The 22,491-nt window shown below is 36.5% G+C and overlaps 1 protein-coding gene across 1 annotated transcript in view; it reads right to left on the reverse strand.

Annotated features, from left to right (window-relative positions):
- Window positions 1-3,825: 3,825 nt before the first annotated feature.
- The window catches only part of ANAPC10 (anaphase promoting complex subunit 10), a 92,149-nt gene continuing 73,483 nt past the window's right edge, over window positions 3,826-22,491 (reverse strand). Inside the window, exon 5 of the mRNA XM_045798902.2 lies at window positions 3,826-4,452. Coding sequence (XP_045654858.1) covers window positions 4,222-4,452 — 231 coding nt within the window. The 3' untranslated portion in view covers window positions 3,826-4,221. The remainder of the gene's footprint in view (window positions 4,453-22,491) is intronic.

The following is a 22,491-nucleotide window of genomic DNA, read 5'->3' on the forward strand; positions in this document are numbered from 1 at the left end:
ATGTTGTTGCATATACTAATAGTAATCTATTATATAGATATATGACTATTTGGTCATATATTCTCCTATTGATCAATATTTGGGTTGTTTCCAGTTTTCAGGTATTACAAATAAAGCTATGTATATTCTTTGTATAGACATATCACTTTCTTTTCTGCTGGGTAAATATCAGGAAGTGAAATGACTGGATCATATAACAGGTATATGTTTAACTTGTTAAGAAATCACTGAACTGCAGGGCACCTGGGTGGCTCAGTTGTTAAGTGGCTGCCTTCGGCTCAGGTCATGATCCCAGGGTCCTGGGATGGAGCCCCGCATTGGGCTCCCGGCTCAGTGGTAAGCCTGCTTCTCCCTCTCCCACTCCCCCTGCTTGTGTTCCCTCTCTCGCTGTCTCTCTGTCAAATAAACAAATAAAATCTTTAAAAAAAAAATCACTGAACTGTTCTACAAACTGGTTATACATTAATTGCAACTTCACCATCTGTGTGAGGTCCAGTTCCTCCACATCTTTGCCAATGCTTGCAATTGTCTTTAATTGTAGCCAGTCTAACAGCTGTGAAATGGTATCTCATTGTGGTTTTACTTTGCATTTCACTAATGTCAAGTGAAGCTGACCGTCTTTTTACATGCTCATTTGCCAATCCTGTATCTTCCTTGGTAAAGTGACTATTCATTCTTCCTTTGGTGAATTGTTTGTGTTCTTACCGTTGAGTTGTAAGAATTTTTTATATAGTCTAGACACAAATCCTTTGTCAGGTATATTATTTGCACTTTTAAAAGAGAAATGCAACTACTTTAGATAATTATGCTTTGTCAATATTATAATACATGGTCTATCTGTATTTTAAATATGATAAATAAAAAGAGAACCATTATCTCCATAATCCTCAGCTACCAAGATTTCCCATGCCTAATAAAGGTGGCCAGCCCGCTCGCATATAAAAAAAGAGAGAATAAGAGTAGAAATAGAAAACATACTGATTTTCTCAACATTCTTCTCAATCCCTCCTGATTTTAGGAGCCTCTCAGGAAACTATTAGTAGGAGATAACAGAGCGGATCATGTAAATGATAATTAGTCCTCTTGTTTCTTTTAAGCAAAATTTTAAAAAGCATTTAGCAAGTATTAACATTATTACTAATAAAACCTTCTGTACTTTTTATTAGACTTCTCTCTTTTACTAAGACCTTACAGTTACATGAATGTTTTCCTTATCAGACGAAAGCAAAACATTCAATAAAGTACCTAGTGAATATTGTTATTATTTTCTCGATTCTCTCCTTTCCTTTTTTGTGTGTGTGTGTGTTGTTGTTGTTGTTTTGAAGTAGGTTCCACATCCAGCATGGAGCTCTGAGACCAAGACCTGAGCTGAGATCAAGAGTCAGACACTTAACCAACTGAGCCACCCAGGTGCTCCTCTCTCCTTTTCTTTTAATTCCTATCCATGTGTTTTCCTCTCTTCCACCATTTCCAACATCCCATATCTATGTTTGGATTAATCTGCCGACTCCAAATGAACTCTTGGTTACAGATTTTCAGTGACTGTATAGATCACCTACCATGCATACTTCAAAGAAACAAAATGAAAATAACAATACAACTCTTTGTGGAACTCATAGAAAGAACAGCAGAGATTCTGCTGAGTGAAAAAGTGAAAGCCTTTTTTAGAGTATCCATGTAAATTAGTACTCCTTGCCAGAATAAAGCATACACATAATTATTTTTTAAACTTTACTATTTTAAGGATTAAACACCTAAATGTGAGACCTGAAACCATAAAACTCCTAAAAGAAAACATTGGCAGTAATCTGTGGGACAGCAGCCTTAGCAACTTATTCATGGATTTTTTTTCTCAGGCAAAAATAAAATATTGGGACTACATCAAAATAAAAAGCTTTTGGACAGGTAAGGAAACCACCAATAAAACAAAAAGGCAATCTACTGAATGAGAGAAGATATTTGTATATGATATATCCAATAAAGAGTTAATATCCAAAATACATAAAGAACTTACACAACCAACGCCAAAAACAATCTAATTAAAAAATAGGCAAAGGGGCATCTGGGTGGCTCAGTCGGTTAAGTGTCTGCCTTCAGCTCAGGTCATGATTGGGACTGAGGCCCACGTAGGCATCCCTGCTTAGTGAGGAGTCTGCTTCTCCCTCTACCCCACCCCTTTATAACCAACAGATATATGAAAAGATGCTCAACATCACTAATCATGCAGGAAATGCAAATCAAAACCACAATGAGATATCACCTCATACCTGTCAGAATGGCTATTATCAAAAAGACAAGAAATAACAAGTGTTGACAAGGATGTGGAGAAAAGGGAAATCTTATGCATTCTTGGTGGGAATATAAATTGATGCAACCGCTGCAGAAAACAATATGGAGGATCCTCAAAAAATTAAAAATAGAACTACCATGGGACACCTGGGTGGCTCAGTTGGTTAAACGTCTGCCTTCCACTCAGGTCATAATCTCGGCGTCCTGGGATTGGGCCCCATATTGGGCTCCTTACTCAGTGGGGAGTCTGTTTCTCCCTGTCCCTCTGCCCCTACTCCACGCTCATGCCCTCTCTCTCTCTCTCACACTCTGTCTCAAATAAATAGATAAAATCTTAAAAAAAAAAAAAAAAAAGAACTACCATATGAACTACCAATTCCACTGCTGGGCATTTACCCAAAGAAAACAAAAACACTAATTCAAAAAGATATATGCATCGCTATGTTTTAAAGCAGCATTAGTAACAATAGCCAAGATATGGAAGCAACCCAAGTGTTCATCAGCAGAGGAATAAAGATGTGCCATATAAATACACAGGATGGAATATTACTCAGCCATAAAAAAAGAATGAGCTCTCGCCATTCACAATATGGAGGGACCTAGAGGGTATTATGTTAAGTGAAATAAATCAAACAGAGAAAGACAAAGACCATCTGATTTCACTTATATGCATACTCTACAAAACAAAACAAACTCTTAAATATAGAGAACAAACTGGTGGTTGCCAGAGGGGAGGGGATTAGGGAGCTGGGTGAAATAGGTGAAAGGGATTAAGAGATCCAAACTTCCAGTTATAAAATAAGTAAATCCTGGAGATAAAAAGCACAGCATAGAAAATACAGTCAATAACACTGCAATAACTTTGTATGGTGACTACACTCATCCCGGTGAGCACTGAGTAACATATAGTATTGTCAAATCACTATGTTATACACCTGAAACAAATACAACATTGTATGTTAACTATACTTCAATTTAAAAAATGGAATGAAAATTTTACTATTTAAGACTTCAGTCTACCCAGCAATGCAAAAACCACCAAGGAATCTTTCCCAAACAAGAATCAATCTGGGGAGGTTCTATGGCTAAATAATCATCCTCCTAAAAAGTAATAGATATAGGAGGGAAAAAAAACATATAGAATCAAATCTACTCACTTTAAACCATGGAAAGAAAACACACTTAAGCTCCTTTAAAATAGTTTTATATACAAAGAACAATCTCATACATTTTAAAAATTTTTATGAGACACATTATCCCTCAAGGAATGCTTCAGTGTCAGACACAAATTTGAATTGAACTCTTCTATAAGCAGCACTAGAACTGGGATAAATAGCAGATGATACTGGTAATCTCTGACCCAATATTAGGATATAGAGAACCCTGGGATTAGAAGTATTTCATGGAAGTAATTACAACACAATTAACTATATTTTCCAAATCAGAATGGTTCTCATAAGACACCTAATGCCAAGACTCTTTTGACACTGTTTTTTAAAAGGCCCAGTATTAAAAGAATAAGCTTCCTCTAGAAAGAAAAAAAAAAAGAGAAGAATTTTGGCCTATTAAAGACAGTATCTATTTATGAAACATAGTATTGTTCCTAAATATGCAATAAACCAAATAATCAGTTAGTAAAAAATTATGTTACCTCTTAAAATTTTCAGTTCAATTGTTTTGATATAATGAAAAAGTTAATGATTGGCTTCATATCCTTTTTCAATAATGTAAAATATGTGAGCTTCATTATATGTTAAAGAAAATAAAAATTATATGACCCAAAATCTATTTATTAAAGTTACAATAAAATACTCTTCAATGCATACAAAATTGCAAAATAACTGATGCTTTTTTCAATAAAGATTCCAGATATAATATTTACTGACAAGATAAAACAAAGATATGTTTAATGACTTTTGTTCTGTGTTAAGGTCACCTTATTGAACGATACATCATGAAATCGATAGTTGTACATCTAGGAAATTTACCAATGGAGCTCTCTTCCACTGGTGTGTATATTTTAATTTGTCTCATGTGGGTGTCTCTTCCATTTTGGTGATTGGCTAGAACGGCAATCTGTATCATGAATGTGCGAGTTGGCTTCTTATGATTATCAGTTAAGGGAACGTGAATCCAGCCACTTGGTTCCACCAATTCAAGTTGCTGCCAAGAAAACAAAAGTCAGATTATGTTTTCACCCAATGAATAGAATTTATTATAATGAATGCACTCTAAGGTTGACTTATAATTAAGTTTTTGCTCACTGAGAGAATGACAATATGATAAAAATCACTACCAGTTATTTGGCACTTTTACATCATGGTCCATTTTTACACTTGTTAATAAGCACTCTACATGTACTACATTAAGAGACAAAATAAAAATAGATGTATGCAGTCTTAGTGTTTATAGAGACTTGTATAACATACAAGTTTAGAATGAGATGTGTATACAGCCAATGAAAGACCATGCTGACATAAGCAGGAAAAGAATCTAACATTATGCTTCAGGTGTACTTTATTTCAAGGACCATACCTAATATACCTAACCACATTTAATAATAAATCAGATTCTATATAAACTACAAGAATATTAAACAAAAGAAAATCAATCATTAAAAAAAACAGACAAAGCTTTTTTTCTTGAACAATAGTTAAGTGATTTATCTAGTCTGGATGATATTCTTTTTTTTTTTTTTTTTAAATAATTTTTTATTATATTATGTTAGTCACCATACAGTACATCCCCGGTTTCCGATGTAAGGCTCGATGATTCATTAGTTGTGTATAACACCCAGTGCACCATGCAATACGTGCCCTCCTTACTACCCATCACCGGTCTATCCCATTCCCCCACCCCCCTCCCCTCTGAAGTCCTCAGTTTGTTTCTCATAGTCCATAGTCTCTCATGTTTCATTCCCCCTTCTGATTACCCCCCCCTTTCTTTATCCCTTTCTTCCCCTACTGATCATCCTAGTTCTTATGTTCCATAGATGAGAGAAATCATATGATAGTTGTCTTTCTCTGCTTGACTTATTTCACTTAGCATTATCTCCTCCAGTGCTGTCCATGTTGTAGCAAATGTTGAGAACTCGTTCTTTCTGATAGCTGAGTAATATTCCATTGTATATATGGACCACAACTTCTTAATCCAGTCATCTGTTGAAGGGCATCTCGGCTCCTTCCACGATTTAGCTATTGTGGACATTGCTGCTATGAACATTGGGGTGCATATGGCCCTTCTCTTCACTACGTCTGTATCTTTGGGGTAAATACCCAGTAGTGCAATGGCTGGATCATAGGGTAGCTCAATTTTTAACTTTTTAAGGGACCTCCACACTGTTTTCCAGAGTGGCTGTACCAACTTGCATTCCCACCAACAATGTAGGAGGGATCCCCTTTCTCCACATCCTCTCCAACAATTGTTGTTTCTTGCCTTGTCTATTTTTGCCATTCTAACTGGTGTAAGGTGGTATCTCAGTGTGGTTTTTATTTGAATTTCCTTGATGGCTAATGATTTTGAACATTTTTTCATGTGTCTGTTAGCCATTTGTATGTCTTCATTGGAAAAGTGTCTGTTCATATCTTCTGCCCATTTTTTGATTTGTTTATTTGTTTCTCGTGTATTGAGTTTGAGAAGTTCTTTGTAGATCTTGGATACCAGTCCTTTATCTGTAGTGTCATTTGCAAATATCTTCTCCCATTCCGTGGGCTGCCTCTTAGTTTTTCTGACTGTTTCCTTGGCTGTGCAGAAACTTTTAATCTTGATGAAGTCCCATAAATTCATTTTATCTTTTGTTTCTCTTGCCTTTGGGGATGTGTCATGAAAAAGGTTGCTTTGGCCGATGTCGTAGAGGTTGTTGCCTATGTTCTCCTCTAGAATTTTGATGGATTCCTGTCTCACATTGAGGTCTTTCATCCATTTGGAGTTTATTTTTGTGTATGGTGTGAGATAGTGGTCAAGTTTCATTCTTTTGCATGTAGCTGTCCAATTTTCCCAGCACCATTTATTGAAGAGACTGTCTTTTTCCCACCGGATGTTTTTTCCTGCTTTATCAAAGATTAGTTGCCCAAAGAGCCGAGGGTCCATTTCTGGGCTCTCTATTCTGTTCCATTGGTCTATGTGTCTGTTTTTGTGCCAGTACCATGCTGTCTTTGTGATCACAGCTTTGTAGTACAGCTCGAAATCCGGCATTGTGATGCCCCCAGCTTTGTTTTTCCTTTTCAACAGTTCCTTGGAGATTCGGGGCCTTTTCTGGTTCCATACAAATTTAAGGACTGTTTGTTCCAGTTCTTTGAAAAATGTCCTTGGTATTTTGATCGGGATAGCATTGAAAGTGTAGATTGCTCTGGGTAGCATGGACATTTTAACTATGTTAATTCTTCTGATCCATGAGCATGGAATATCTTTCCATCTTTTTATGTCTTCCTCAATGTCTTTCAAGAGTGATTTATAGTTTCTAGAATATAGGTCCTTTACGTCTCTGGTTAAGTTAATTCCAAGGTAACGTACGGTTTTTGGTGCTATTGTAAATGGGATGGATTCCCTAATTTCTCTTTCTTCGGTCTCGTTATTCGTGTATAGAAATGCAACTGATTTCTGAGCATTTATTTTGTATCCTGCCACGTTACTGAATTGCTCTATAACTTCTAATAATTTGGGAGTGGCTTCTTTTGGGTTTTCCATAGTCTGGATGATATTCTAAACCTAAAATCTAGATTTTTAATAAGAAATGCCAGATAAAGTTTTTTAATTCTTACTTTTATTTTAATCAAGAGTCCAAACTATCTTTCCTTAACAAGGGAAAGAAAATCATAAGTCAAAAGATAAACCTAAGTTCCTAAAAGTTTTTCTAAAATTATGAAGTAGTTTTTAAAAGATAAATATTGATTTCTAAATTATCTTAATTACTGAACACATATAAACTATATACATCACCAAAAATATAGGCTTACCTTATTAACACAGCCAAATAGCAGTGTCAAAGAATCTAAGTCTGGATTCCATGAGTTATTCTAGTAAAACAATTAAGTGAACACCATTGTATCTTCTTATTTTCCTTCCCTCTCTCCCCTTCTTCCTTTTTCTTCTTTTCCTTTCATTCGTTTTCATTTTTCTCTTCTCCCTCCCACCCTCCTTCCCTTCTTCCTTCCTTCCCTCCTTCTTTCTTTATTTTTTCATTCATTTTTTAATAGAGAAGGGTGGGTAGACGAAAGCAGAGATGTGGACAAGATAAAGAGAAAAGGAATCTTAAAAAGAGTAAGTATTTTTAAGATTACATGATTTCTCCTTTTACCTACAGAATGTAAGAATGAATAAATCTTTATTCCTCGTGGTATTTTTAGTCAGTGGTTTGTTGTGTTTTTTTAAAATAAACTCGCATTAGCAGTAACTTAAAATAAAAGAATTAGAGACCAGATATATCTGGTTTCCATCACTAACCTTTTATTCAACCAGGTAATCTAAGTATATTTAAATATATTTAAGCATACCAAACATGAATAAGGCCTTCTTCCTAACCTTAAAACAAGCTCAGAGGCAGACAAACAACCTTCATTTGTTTCATTCAGTTTCCTCAAGTATAAGATAAAGGGATTGGACAAGTTATCATCCAGTGTCCCTTCCAGCTCTGACATTCAATGACTCTAAGTAAAAGAAAGATATGGTAAGCAGAATAATGAACCCCAAAGATGTGCAAGTCCTTCCCCAAACCTGCGGTTATTTTAACTTACATGGCAAACAGGGCTTTGCAGATGTGATTAAGTTACAGATCCTGAGATGAGAAGATTATCCTGGATTTCTGGAGATGTGATGGTAGAAGCAAAGGTTGGAGTGATGTGACCATAAGCCCAAGGGAAGTAGGCAGCCTCTAGAAGTTGGACAAGGCAAGGAATGGTTTCCCCCTAGAAATCTTCCCAGGAAAGAAGGCAGTTTGCTGACACCTTGATTTTAATTCGTAAGACCCATTTTTGGACTTATGTCCTCTAGAACTGTAAGATAACAAATTTATGTTGTTTTAAGCTACTACCTGTGTGCTAATTTGTTATAGCAGATAAAGGAAACTATTACAGTAGATATTTGTAGTTCAGAGAACTACAGGAGTTCAGAGAAGGAAGAAAGCTCTTCTGGGTGAAAGAAGAATCTATTCTCAAGGTAAATGTACTATAATGAACCTCAACAATGAACAAAAAGTAAAACTAAGATTCTAAATTCAACTTTTACTAATGGAATGTTTTTGACAAATGTAACCATTATTTCTGGTAGACTCAATGTTATTTTCTTAGCATATCTTAAATGCTTCAATGTACTGAAAGTTATATTAAGATTGCGTAGCAGGAGGGAGCTGTTTGGCTGATGCTGGTGTCCCTGAAGGAAGAGCCCTACGGGGCTGGCATACAGAATTCTTGAGGAGTGGGAGCCAAGCGGCTTGTGGTACTGACATCTCTAACATGGGGTTCACTAGGCTGGTACTGTGAGTGTTAGAAAAACTGCAAACTGGACTCAGGTATAGCTATGGGAAGGAATTGCTGCTGTGAAGAAATACTGCTAGGAGGATGGAAAGCAAACAGGACACAAACACAAGGAAGTAAGTCTCTTCTTCATATTCCTGCCATGCAGTCTCCCTCTAGCCCACCCTTTTACCAGAGTTTAACAGATATGCAAGGGCTCCACACACATCAAATCCTTACTGAGCAACTGTTATGTGCCAAACAATGTTCTAGGGACTGAAAACATATAAACAAAAAATACAGTGGCAAATAAGACAGACCACAACTGAAAAAAATTACAGAGGTACAAAGAGATAGGATTTAAACATGATAGTAAGACTTCAAGAAAGAAGTTATAATAAAAATACTAGTGAGGAAGAAACAACAAAAATAGTCAAAAAGAATAAATCAACATGCTTATAAAATAAAATGTAAATGTCAATAATAATTCCTCACAAAGAATGCTAATGATAATAATAGCACCAAGCTCTTAGCAAGCATTATCATGTGCCAGGTAATGCTCTAAGTGCACTAAGGATATTAATTTATTTAATCCTAGTAATGAGGCAGGTAATATTATTATCCTGATGTCACAAATGAGACAACAGAGACACAGAAAGGTTAAGTAATTTCGGTGAAGTCATACAGCTGGTAAGTGGCAGAGCTGAGATTTGAACAGGCAGTTGTCAGCCCAGGGACTATGCTTTTAAAAACATAATGTGTTTTACATTATATAAAGATAATAATTTAGTAGTAATAATTTTATCTGAAATCCTCTTAAGTAAATAAAACATGAATTAAATGAAATACGGGTAGGAGAGAATTCCCCATTAATCTCCTCATCATAATACAGTTTCCTTCATATCCTACACATAAACACAGACACATATGATATAAAGGGAATTATAAAAGGAACAATAATAGAATTAAAAATAGAATTCCAATTTTGAAATCGTTAGAGAGGAAAAAGGTAAATAGTATCATATAGACTAAAAACAGGCTTTTAAAAAGGACATGGCAGGATGGTATATGGAAAGCATAAAAGAAGTTCATAAAAGATATATGTATACATCAAACACTGCCTTTAAAAAACTCAGGTTCTTGGGGAACCTGGCTGCTCAGCTGGTGGAGCATGAGACTCCTGATTTCAGGGACGTGAGTTCGAGCCGCATGTTTGGTATGGAGACTACTTAACAATAACACCTTTAAAAAAAAAAGGGTTCTCTTGAGGATATCATGCCAGTGAAATGTGCCAGTCACAAAAGAACAAATACTACATGATTCCATTTGCATAAGGTACCTAGCTAGTGGAGTCAAATTCAGAGACAGAAAGTAGAATGATGGTTGCCACGGGCTGCAGGGAGAGGGGAATGGGGAGTTAGTGTTTAATGGGTACGGACTTTCAGTTTGGGAAGATAAAAAAAAGTTGTGGAGGTGGATGGTGGTGATGATTGCACAACAATGCACTTAACACTACAGAACTGTACTTATGAATGATTAAAATGGTAAATTTTACGTTATGTATATTTTACCACACAAAAACGCCAGTTCTCTGTTCAACTCAAAAAACCCCCAAATCATGTGGTGACATTGAAAGCCTAAAACACTGCTGATAGAAGTGTAAAATGGTGCCACCACTTTGGAAAACCATCTCACAGTTCCTCAAGCGATTACCCTCAGATATATATCCCAAAGAAATGAAAACATGTTCACCCAAAAACATGTACACAAATGTTTAGAACAGCATGATTCATAATACCCAAAAGACACAAACAACCTAAATGTCCTGCAGTTGATGAATTTGGATAAACAAAACTGAATATACCCATACAATGGAATATAATTCGGCAATAAAAAGAAATGAAGCACTGACATATGCATAACACGGATGAAATCTGAAAATAAGTGAAATAAGCTGGTCACAAAGGACTGCATTCTATATGATTCCATTTATATGAATGCCCAAAGTAGGTACATCCATACAGACATAAAGTAGATTGGCAATTGCTTAGGGCAGAGTAGTGGCGGGGGGGGGGGGGGGGGTCGGGTGGGGGAGGATGGGATGGGAAGTGACTACTTATCAGTACACAGTTTCCTTTGGGGGTGATAAAAATGTTCTAAAACAGGTGATGATTGTACAACTCCATGAACACACTAAAAACCAACGGTTACACATCTTAACTGATTAGCTGTATGGTATGTAAATTATATCTCAATAAAGCTGACTACATATCATCTAAAAAAGGCAAATCTGTGTTTTAATACAGTGATTAAGAAATATTCTAAATACAAGCAAATGGTAAAAATATATTTGACAGATGAAATCAAAGAGAAAACAGACGGGTGCCTGGGTGGCTCAGTCAGTCAAGTGTCTGACTCTTGATCTCAGTTCAGGTCTTAATCTCAGGGTCTTTTTTTTTTTTTTTAAGATTTTATTTATTTATTGGACAGAGAGAGACACAGCGAGAGAGGAAACACCACCAGGAGGAGTGGGAGAGGGAGAAGCAGGCTTCCTGCTGAGCAGGGAGCCCGATGCAGGGCTCGATCCCAGGACCCTGGGATCATGACCTGAGCTGAAGGCAGACGCTTAACAACTGAGCTATCCAGGCACCCCCTAATCTCAGGGTCTTGAGTTCAAGCCCCATGTGGAGGTCCGCACTGGGCATGGAGCCTATTTAAAAAAAAAAAAAAAAAGCAGAGCTATAAATATTAATTCGATTCTCAAGTTTTTCTGGGAAAAAAGGGGAGGATAGGAAAAGTTAAAATCTGAAAGAAAAATGAGGGCAAGGAGTAGAACTGATAATTCTAGATAGAGAAACCTAGTATAAAGCCATATTAAATAAATGGTATGGTACTTCATTTCATCCAGTAAGTGGACCAGTCAGGATGCATTTGGCTGCATAAAATCTAACTCAATGAGACTTAAACAATGAGGAAATTTAGCATCTCACATAATAGGAATGCCTGAGTTAACATGGTCGTGGTATAGGTTAATTCAAAACCTCAAGGATGCTAAGACCCAGGTCTTTACATCTTTTCATTCTTCCAGGTGGATTAGCATTGTTTCCAAGCTTGCTTCCCTTGTAGTCATCACTTGATGGCTACAGCACTCTTCCAGAGGCAGAAAGCAAATACCATTCACCTCCTGGATCTTTTTTAAGAACAAGCACACCTTTTCAGAAGCTCTTGTTAAATATCCATCCATAAGTTAATCATCAGAAAAGGAGTGGGACCACTATGATTGGTTTGGCTCAATTAGGACTCACTCCCTGGGTATAGGGATGGTGACAGCACATGGCTACTTTCTGGAAGGTAGGGAGTTGAATAAAATTGGAGTTCTATCAGAATACAGGTTAGGGAGAATGGATATTGAGTAGAAAAACTAGCAGCCAGAGTGAAGAAAAGATGGCTTTCAAAAACTAGCACTGCAAAACTGGTTATTTAATAAAAAGTTTAGATTTTAACTTCATACCAAACTCAAAAGTAAATTCTTAAAGAATTAAATATCTACACAGATAAACAAAGCACAACAACAAAACTACAAGAGTATTAGAAAAAATATACAAGGTCATGTTTACAATCTTCTAACAGGGTTCAGCTTCCAAAGCAATGATGAAGGAAGAAAACAAATTTGACTACAATGCATATCAAAAATTTCTATAAGGCTAAAAATAAAGTAAAAATACAAAAAGTAAGCTGGGAGGAAAACACCTGAATTTCACAACAAAGGAATGATATCTTAGAAATAATCCTGAGGGGCACCTGGGTGGCTCAGTCGGTTAGGTTAAGCACCTAACTTTTGACTTCACTCAGGTCATGATCTCAGGGTCCTGAGACTTGAATCCCGTGTTGGGCTCCATGCTGGGCATGGACACTGCTTAAGATTCTCTCTCTTCCTCTTCCCCTGCCCCTCCTCTCTCCCTCTCTTAAATAAGTAGCATAAATAATCTTAAGGAAAAAATCAACACAAATTTAAAAAATAGACATATACCATGTACAGTCTGTACACACAAAAAAGGAGAAATGCAATGGGCCAACAAACACAAGGAAATTGTTCAATCTCAATAATTAAATAGATATAAGTTAAATATATATATAAAACATCTTACACTGTTGGTGGGAATGCAAGCTGGGACAGCCACTCTGGAAAACAGTACAGAGGTTCCTCAAGAAGTTAAAAATAGAGCTACCCTGTGACCCAGCAGTTGCACTGCTGGGCATTTACTCCAAAGAAACAGTGAAAAGAAAGGGCACCTGCACCCCAATATTCATAGCAGCAATGTCCACAATAGCCAAACTGTGGAAAGAGCTGAGATATCCTTCAACAGATGAATGGAGAAAGAAGATGTGGTCCATATATACAATGGCATATTACTCAGCCATCAGAAAGGATGAATACCTACCATTTACATCGACATGGATGGAACTGGAAGGTATTATGCTAAGTGAAATAGGTCAATCAGAGAAAGACAATTATCATAGGGTTTTACTCATATGTGGAATATAAGAAATAGCACAGAAGATCATAGGGAAAGAGAGGAAAAGCTGAATGGGAAGAAATCAGAGAGGGAGACAAACCATGAGAAATTCTTGATTCTGGGAAACAAACTGAGGGGTTGCAAAAGGGGAGGTGGGTGGAGGGATGGGGTAACTGGGTAACGGGCATTAAGGAGGGCATGTGCTGTGATGAGCACTGGGTGTTATACATAACTGATGAATCACTGAACGCTACATCTGAAACTAATGATGTACTATATACTGGCTAATTGAATTTAAATTTTAAAAATCTATCATATTGGTAAAGATTAAAATAATTAAGAACACCAATTATTGGTGAGGGTAAGGGAAATGTACTCTCGTGGACTGATATGGAAATTAAATAAGTATAACCTTTCTGAAGAGTAATTTGGTAACACCTATCAAAATTTTAAATGTAACTATCCTTTAACAGAGTAACTTCACTTTTGGAACTACAGGGAAATACTTAATGGCACAAGGATTATATATATAATAATATTCATAATTGCAAATAAGTTAAATGATTACCAATAGAAGGGTGGTTGTGGTAGCCAGCCCCCAAGATGACCCTGGTGATTTATGCTCTTAACTAGTTTTTTCCTACAGTGGGTTAGGGTTGGCTTTTGCAACCAACATAGTGTGTCACAAGTGACAATGAGAGACTTTGCAGATAGGTCATAAGAGGCACTGCAGGTTCTGCCTCGGTCTGTTGTGCCACTCCTTCTGGGAAAAACCAGCTTCCATGATATAAAGGCACTCAAGAAGACCCCAGGAGAGGTCCATGTGGAGACAAACCTAGACCCAACCTGCCAGCCACATGAGTGAACCACCTTAGAATTGGATTGATTCTCCAGTCTCATATAAATGCATGAGAGACTATAAGAGAGAAATGATTACTGTTGTTTAATAACACTAAGTTTTGGGTTATTTGTTATACAGTAATAGTAAAACACAGAGTAGTTAAATAAATAATGGTCCATATCCTGGAATATCTCATAGTAAGTGAAAATGCTGTATCTCTCTATATATTTGCAGTTATTTGCAGCTATCTCCGGTTAATTTTAAAAAGCAGAATACTAAATAACTTTTGTACGATCTTATATATTTTTATAGATTACTTTTGTATGGATAGAGAAAAGTCTAAGGATATTCGCCAAAATAGAAATAGATAATATCTGCAATGATGAGAATATGGACCATTTTCCTTTCATTCTAACTTATTTATTACCTATGTTGTTCTTAATAAACATGTATTTATCTTATTTACAAAGCTATTTTTAATTTGATGGTGGTTGGGGGAGGAAAATTTTTCAGAAAGTTTCAGTACCTGAGTTTAGTATCTCATTGATAGTACTCGTTTCCTCTACTAATAGATTCATCCTTCTTGGTGATTTCTACATCCATAGAGACAATCCATTTAACAATCTGGATTCTCCTTTCCTCAATTTCTTCACTTCCAACAATTTTGCTTTCTGCCTTAGTTATGCCTCCCACGGTCATAGTCTGTACTTGATCATGAGCAGTGGCTGCAATATAGCTGAAATGCTGACTTAAAATATCCCCATATCCACAGGCTTCTAAGTTACTGGCTTTCTCTAGTGATCCCCACAGCAATAGTATTACGCCCAGCAAAACAGCTACACTATTGATTCCATCTACTTTTTTACTGTTCATTAATCCATTCAATCTTAGTTCCTACTTTATCTCAATGACATCCAATAGTTCATCATGATAATCACTCTTTATACACTTAAATGTTGCTTTCTCACTGTTTGGTTTGTTTGTTTTTTTAAGGAAAATAACAATCCTGGTTAAATCCAACTCTCTGCTTGTTCTATACCTATTGAAGAAAAATAACCATGCTAACTGGTTCTCATTTTAAATTCAAGACAGCAAATGTCTATTCAAGTGTACATTTAGCACCATGCAAAATTCCTACTATATCCCTTAAGAAAATTTGCTTTCACTGTCTCTGGGATAGCCGTTTCCAGGCTTCTCCTCAAATCCTAACACCTCCTCTAATCTTCTCTCTGAGCTAATATCTGATTTCATGAAGAAAACAGAGACAATCAGAATAAAAATACCATCTTCCCATCAGCTGTTAGACAGGAAAATAACTGTTCCTGCACTTTTCTGAGGCCAGTTCTTCCATTTGTCAACAGATCTCTTTGTAAAGACTTTCCAAACCAAAGACCCTGCTCCCTGATAAACATTCTCTCTCCAAATCATTTTCTCTTTTTCACTGGATCACTGTCATCAGCATTTGAACATGTCACAATATTTGTCATTTTAAAAATTAAAAATAAAGCCCTTTCTTAATCCTATGTCTTCCTCTACTTACCGCCCCAATTCTCTGTTCCCTTTTACTGCAAAACTCCTTTAAAAAATTTGTTTGTTTGTTTACCTGCTAGTTATTGTTATCCCACTCCAACCTGAATTTTGTCCCCACCACTGAAACCAATCTTTGACCAATCTGGTCAAAGTCACTAGGGACCCCCAACTTGCCAAATCAATTCCCTCTCAGACCAGTTCTTTGATACAGTTTATTACTGAATTCTGAGTTTTATCTAATGATTTTACCTACAATCCTGACCACAATATCTATTTATATAACTTTTTAAGGCTTTTTAAAGCTTTATATAATATTGTCGTTTAAAAACAGTCTTATACACAAATATGTAACATGGTTTACTAAAGATAGTTAAGAGAATGTTCTAAATTACAAAGAAAGTAAGTGGTAACTTGGTAAAGATAGATAAATTTAAAGATTAATAAAGTCAAGACTTAACAATGCTAAGTTAAATACTTGAAGTTATGTGCTTAAAAATATATCTACGTGAGTGAACTTGGAAGGAGATCCTTCCCAAGTCAAGCCTGTGATAAGACCACTGCCTTGGAACACCTTGACTACAGCCCCTGTAAGATCCCAGGCAGAGCATGCAGCTAAGATATGCCTAGACTCCTGACTCACAGGAACTGTGAGATCATAAATATGTGTATTTCTAACCCACTAATTTGTGGTAATGCGTTACACAGAAACAGAAAACTAATACATAAGGGCATCAGATGAATAATGAATATTGAAAAATTTATATAAGACTGGTGAAAATTCCATGTTAAAAAATGTCTAGGGTTTTACAAGTGTTTATAACTAACCCAAACAGATATAATAAACTGAGACAATTCCTAGTGTTAATTTGAAATAAATATTTCTTCAACATTTCATTTTGGGGCGTCTGGGTGGCTCAGTCAGTTAAGCATCTGACTCTTGGTTTCAGCCCAGATCATGATCTCAGGGTCCTGGGATTGAGCCCCAGTAGGGCTCTGTGCTCATGTAGGGTCTGCTTGTCCCTCTTCCTCCCGCTCTGCTCTTCCTCCTGCTTGAGCACACACACTCTCTCACTCTCTCTCTCTCTGTGTCAAATAAATAAATAAATAAATAAATAAATAAATAAATATATTTTTTTAAAGATTTTATTTATTTATTTGACAGAGAGTGAGAGAATACAAACAGGGGGAGTGGTGGGGGGAGGAGGGAGAAGCAGACTGCTGGCTGAGCAGGGAGCCCAATGCAGGGCTTGATGCCAGGACCCTGGGTTCATGACCTAAGCTAAAGGCAGACGTTTAACCAACTTAGCCACCCAGGCACCCCACAAATACATAAATAAAATATTTTTTAAAACCATATTTCATTTCATTATTTGACCATGATCTTGTTTAGTTAATTTAATTAGTTACTTCTAAAAGATGTGTTTTAGAGGCAACCTACATAGTAGGTATTCCAGCTAGTAGCAGGAGGACCCATGTAATGGACCACAACATCAACGCTACTGCCAGCCCAAAGCCTACTAAGTTACTTCTGAACAAGAGCCACATCTTGCCTTAATATTCCTTCCTTCAGGGGCGCCTGGGTGGTGCAGACGTTAAGCGTCTGCCTTCGGCTCAGGGCGTGATCCCGGCGTTCCGGGATCGAGCCCCACGTCAGGCTCTTCCACTGGGAGCCTGCTTCTTCCTCTCCCACTCCCCCTGCTTGTGTTCCCTCTCTCGCTGGCTGTCTCTCTCTAATAAATAAATAAATCTTTAAAAAAATATATTCCTTCCTTCATATCAGCTGCTATGGTGCAAAGCCTACAATAGTAAATAGTTTTGTAGTAAAAAGCATATGTAAATACAATCCATTAGTATTTCTCTATGAAGGTATCTCTCAGCCTGGCTCTGGGATCTCTGCTTCTGATCACCAGCCTAAGTCATTACCTCTACTCTGGCTATGATTCATTTAAGAGCAGATGTACCCCTCCAAGGATACACTGCTTAACTCCACCATAAAAAAAGCTTAAATTAAAAAGAAAAAAAGAAGTTATTCATCATTAAAAATAATGTGAAATATTAAATACAAAGTTTAGATGTCCTTTGCTATTGCTAATCACATATCCCTGGAAAATTACTGAAATAAGAAATAACTACTTGATAGTTGTTTCAAGAAAGTTGTCCTCTACTCTCCACTCTCACTATCTTTTCCTCTGCATTAACCATAGCTGAGACTTGAAAAAGTTCTATAGAATCTCAATGAGAACTGTCAACACACAAAGCAGCAGACTCTGGAATTTTAACCATCCTTTCACTTATGAAGGAATAGACCCAGTTAACAGCAATGATGACCTACTTGTAAAGAAAAAAAGTCTAATATGATCCAAAGGAAACTTCAGAAGTTCCAAATGTGCTAAAAGTAAGAATACCACAAAGGCAGCTTAACAAGAAAGAGAGAATCTGACTCAAAAAGCTCAGTATGGAAAGCAAGCTCTTTTGCCCGAGTGAAGAAGGCAACTACATAAGAAGGTGACTTTGAGGTCAAAACCAGTCACCCTGCTACAGATTGTCAAGACATTCATTTTGGATAGTAAGTCAGAAAAAGTTTCTTTTTTTTTTTTTTTCCTTAAAGATTTTATTTATTTGACAGAGAGAGACAGCCAGCGAGAGAGGGAACACAAGCAAGGGGAGTGGGAGAGGAAGAAGCAGGCTCCCAGCAGAGGAGCCTGATGCAGGGCTTGATCCCAGAACGCTGGGATGACGCCGTGCGCCAAAGGCAGACGCTAAATGACTGCGCCACCCAAGCGCCCCAGAAAAAGTTTCTACACAGACAAATTTACCCCAGAATGAGTTCCTAGAGAGGTAAGATTAAATAGCTTAATTGATCGTAAAGTGCCCTGTGTAAAAAAAAAAAAGGGGGGGCATAATGAAAATAAAAGAACTAGCCGAGTGTTCTAATCTACACGAACAATCCTGAATAAATTTGAAATTTATGTCATTTAAAAACAGTAATTTCACCAAAAGCCTAAAATGGAAAAGAAATGTTAAGAAGAAACTGCAGAAAGTTTTTGGACAACAACAAAACTTGAAAAATCAAGTTAACCAGACTTAACTATCATTAAAAAGAAAACCAGTAAATATAAATACATGCATATATACATACTAAAAGTATGCTTTAGTTTTAGTTTATGTTTTAGTTGTAAAGAAAGCCTAAAATCTTATCTAACCAATGTATAATCAAGAAATGATAGTGATAGATACAAGTATGTAGTATGGTGTCATTTTTGTAGATCAAAAATAAAAGTAGGATAGGGATGCCTGGGAGGCTCAGTCGGTTAAGCATCTGCCTTCGGCTCAGGTCATGATCCCAGGGTCCTGGGACCGAGCCCCACATCGGGCTCCTTGCTCAGAGGGGAGCCTGCTTCTCCCTCTGCCTGCCGCTCGCCCTGCTTGTGCTCTCTCTCACAAATAAATAAAATCTTAAAAAAATGAAAAATTTAAAAATTAAAGTAGGATAACTTTACTCCTGTATAATTTTTAAGCTTTCCTCATAGGGATGTTGTAATATTTAATAAGTGACATTATTGCTCAATCCATGGGACACTTTTCAGTTCGAAACTTCTTATCCTTTCTATATAACTTGATGCAACCTTTTTGTTGAAATGTTCTCATGGCCTCTGTGATTTCACATTCTTCAGATATTTCTACTACCTTTCTCATCTTTTTTTTTTTTTTTTTTTGTCTTTCTGGAGATTCCTTGTCTGTTCCTTAACGTTATATACCTCATAGTTCTGTCCTAAAGCTAGTCTCACAACAGAGTTTAATCTACACAACTGTCTTACATAATCATATCCAGATCCATGACTTCAGATACCTCAAGTGGCTATATGCTGATGACTCAAAATTTTATATGTCCTTTTTAAGAGGCAACTTCTGAAGGGATCAGCAAAGGACCTACGGAAGGCAAGGCAAAACAGAAAGATTCTACTATAGAAGCCACATGAGAAAGGTCTGGACTTTAAAAGTATCTCTTTTAAATAGAAGAGAATGGTAGGTTGTAGCAGACCAATGTTCCTGCTAAAAATAAATAGATAGGCAAAATACCATCATTATTTTAGAGTCATCAGAGAGCTGCTGAAGCAAAGAGGACTACAGGAGGCCAGGATCCTGGGCAGGAGAGAAACTCAGAGAGGTTCCTTGTGTCTGTGCGCCCACTTCAACCGGCGGCGAGGGGCGGGGCGTTTATAGATTCTGGGAGGAGGCAAGATGCTGAGAACTGTGGTTTTGCCCAGGCAGAGAGCTGCTTGTTGAAGCCAGAGAAACATGCAGAGCTTACCAGTAGTCTTTCAGAAAAGGCAAAATTAGAGACTTTAAGAGCTTCAAGCACACATCTTATTTTCCCCTTAAAACATTTGCCACATTGTGGAACTGTCTGAAATGGGAGGCTGAAGGGACAAGCAAGGGGTCACTGAGAGCAGAGCAGAGTTTCTGGTAATCTCTCGAGGCTGACAGTAGAGTCTAGAACACGCCAAGGAGAAGGAACCCAGTGAATACACCAGGCCCCTAGATGAAAACCTTGAGCAACCTTGAGTAGCTATGATGTAGGAGTAGTAAAGAACAGAGGTAGACAGAACCTTACCCAAATTGCAACAAAGCCTCAACTCAACTTGGAGACTGAGAGGAGTAAAGCTACTCAATCTATCTGTCTAGCCCAGGAAAAAGCAAACTCTTTCTAGAGAGAGAAAATATCAAGAGCAGCACTGCCCAATAGAAAAATAGTGTGGACCACAACTGTGACCCACATACATAATTTAAAATTTTCTAATAACTACATTTTTAAAAAGTAGAAAGAAACAGGTCAAATTACTTTTATATTCAGTACATACAAAATAATACTTCAACTTGTGATCGATATAAAAGGCTGTTAATGAGATACTTTACACTTTTTTTTTGCTATACCAAAAAATCCAGCATATTACACTTACAGCACATCTCAATAAAGATTAGTCACATCGCAAATGCTTAAAATTAAAAGCCACATGCAGCTAATGGATACTGAATGAACAGGACAGATCTGGAGCTGCAAAAACAACTTTCCCCCCCTAATGTCTAGCAATCAATAAAAAATTACTACTATTAACATGGCTAAGAAATAAGATGAAGAAAATAAATGAAAAGATAAAGAATTTCATCTAAGAATAGGAATGCATTTTTAAATGGAAATTACAGAGCTGAAAATAAAATATTTGCAATTAAGAATTTATCAGATTGATTTAACCAGTTATATATATGAAAAGACAAAATGAACATTTCTTCAAAAAAATTATCAAAGCTAAAATAGAAAATATGAATAGAACTAAGTCTATTAAGGAAATTGCCTCATAATTTAAAATCTATCATAAAACTCCAATTGCAGAATTTGCAGTCAATTCTTCCAAATATTCAAAGAAATTATATTAATTTTGCACAAATGCTTAGAGAAGAGAAAAAGGAGGAACACTTTTTACTGTTTTCATGAAGGCACCATAACTTTAGTTCCAAAACTTGGTAAGGACATAAGGAAGAAAAATTATAGACCAATCTTTCTCATGATAACAAATTAAAAAATCTAGAACAAAATATTAGTAATAAATCATATCCAGCAATATATAAAAAGGATAATGTATCACAGCCAAATGGGGTTCATTCCAGGTATACGAAGTCAGATTGTCATTTGAAAATTAATGTAATTGACTTCACTAATAGAAGGAGGGAGAAATATCATATAATCGTCTTGTTAAGTGCAAAAAATAAAAAAGCATTTGAAAAATTCAATACCCATTTATAATTTTAAAATTCTTAGCAAATAAGAACAGAATGCAATTTCCTTAATATGAAAAAAATAGCATCTTTCAAATAAATAACCTACAGCATTCATATCCAATGGTGAAATCTTGAAAAATTTTCTTTTTTTAAAGATTTTATTTATTTATTTGACAGAGAGAGAGACAGCCAGCGAGAGAGGGAACACAAGCAGGGGGAGTGGGAGAGGAAGAAGCAGGCTCCCAGCAGAGCAAGGAGCCCAACGCGGGGCTCGATCCCAGGACCCTGGGATCAGGCCCTGAGCCGAAGGCAGATGCTTAACGACTATGCCACTCAGGCGCCCCTTGAAAACTTTTCCAATGAGATTATAAACAAAACAAGATCATCACCACTTCCATTTAACACTGTACTGGAGGTGTCAAGCACAGAAATACTGCAAGGAAGATGGAAGGAAATGGAGGAGAAAGGAGTAGGAGGGAGGAGACAAGATGAAAAAGGATGGTAAGGGAAGAAAAAAATAACATTATTAGTAAATTATATGACTGCATATCTAGAAATCCCAAAGAATCTATAAACGAATAGGATTAATAAGAAAATTTAACAAGATTACTGGATACGAGGTCAATATAAAGTTATAACTAAAAGAGCATGGGATTAGTGCAAAGATAGAGTAATAGACCAATGGAACAGCTAAGAGAATTCAGAAACAGACCCACACATTTAGTCATTTGTTTACTGTCAGAGATGACACTCTGGTGCAGTAGAGGAAAGATGGTCTCTTCAAATAATGATGCTGGATAATTTGAACTTCCATTTGAAGGGGGAAAAACCCATAATAATCTTGATGCTTACATTTCTCACCATAAACAAAAATGAGTTCCAGATGGATTTCAATCTAAATGTCAAAGGTAAAATGTCAGAAGCTTCCAGAAGAAAATAAAACATGTCTGTAACCTTGAAGTAGATACAATTTTCTTAAACGGTACACAAAATGCACTAATCAATAAATATTGATCAGCTATCTTAAAATTAAGAACTTCTGTTCATTAAAAGACATAATTAAGAAAGTGCAAAAAAAAACAAACCA

Source organism: Ursus americanus, chromosome 13 (genome assembly GCF_024610735.1).
Source record: "Ursus americanus isolate L20-20 chromosome 13, mUrsAme1.1.p, whole genome shotgun sequence".
Lineage (NCBI taxonomy): Eukaryota > Metazoa > Chordata > Mammalia > Carnivora > Ursidae > Ursus > Ursus americanus.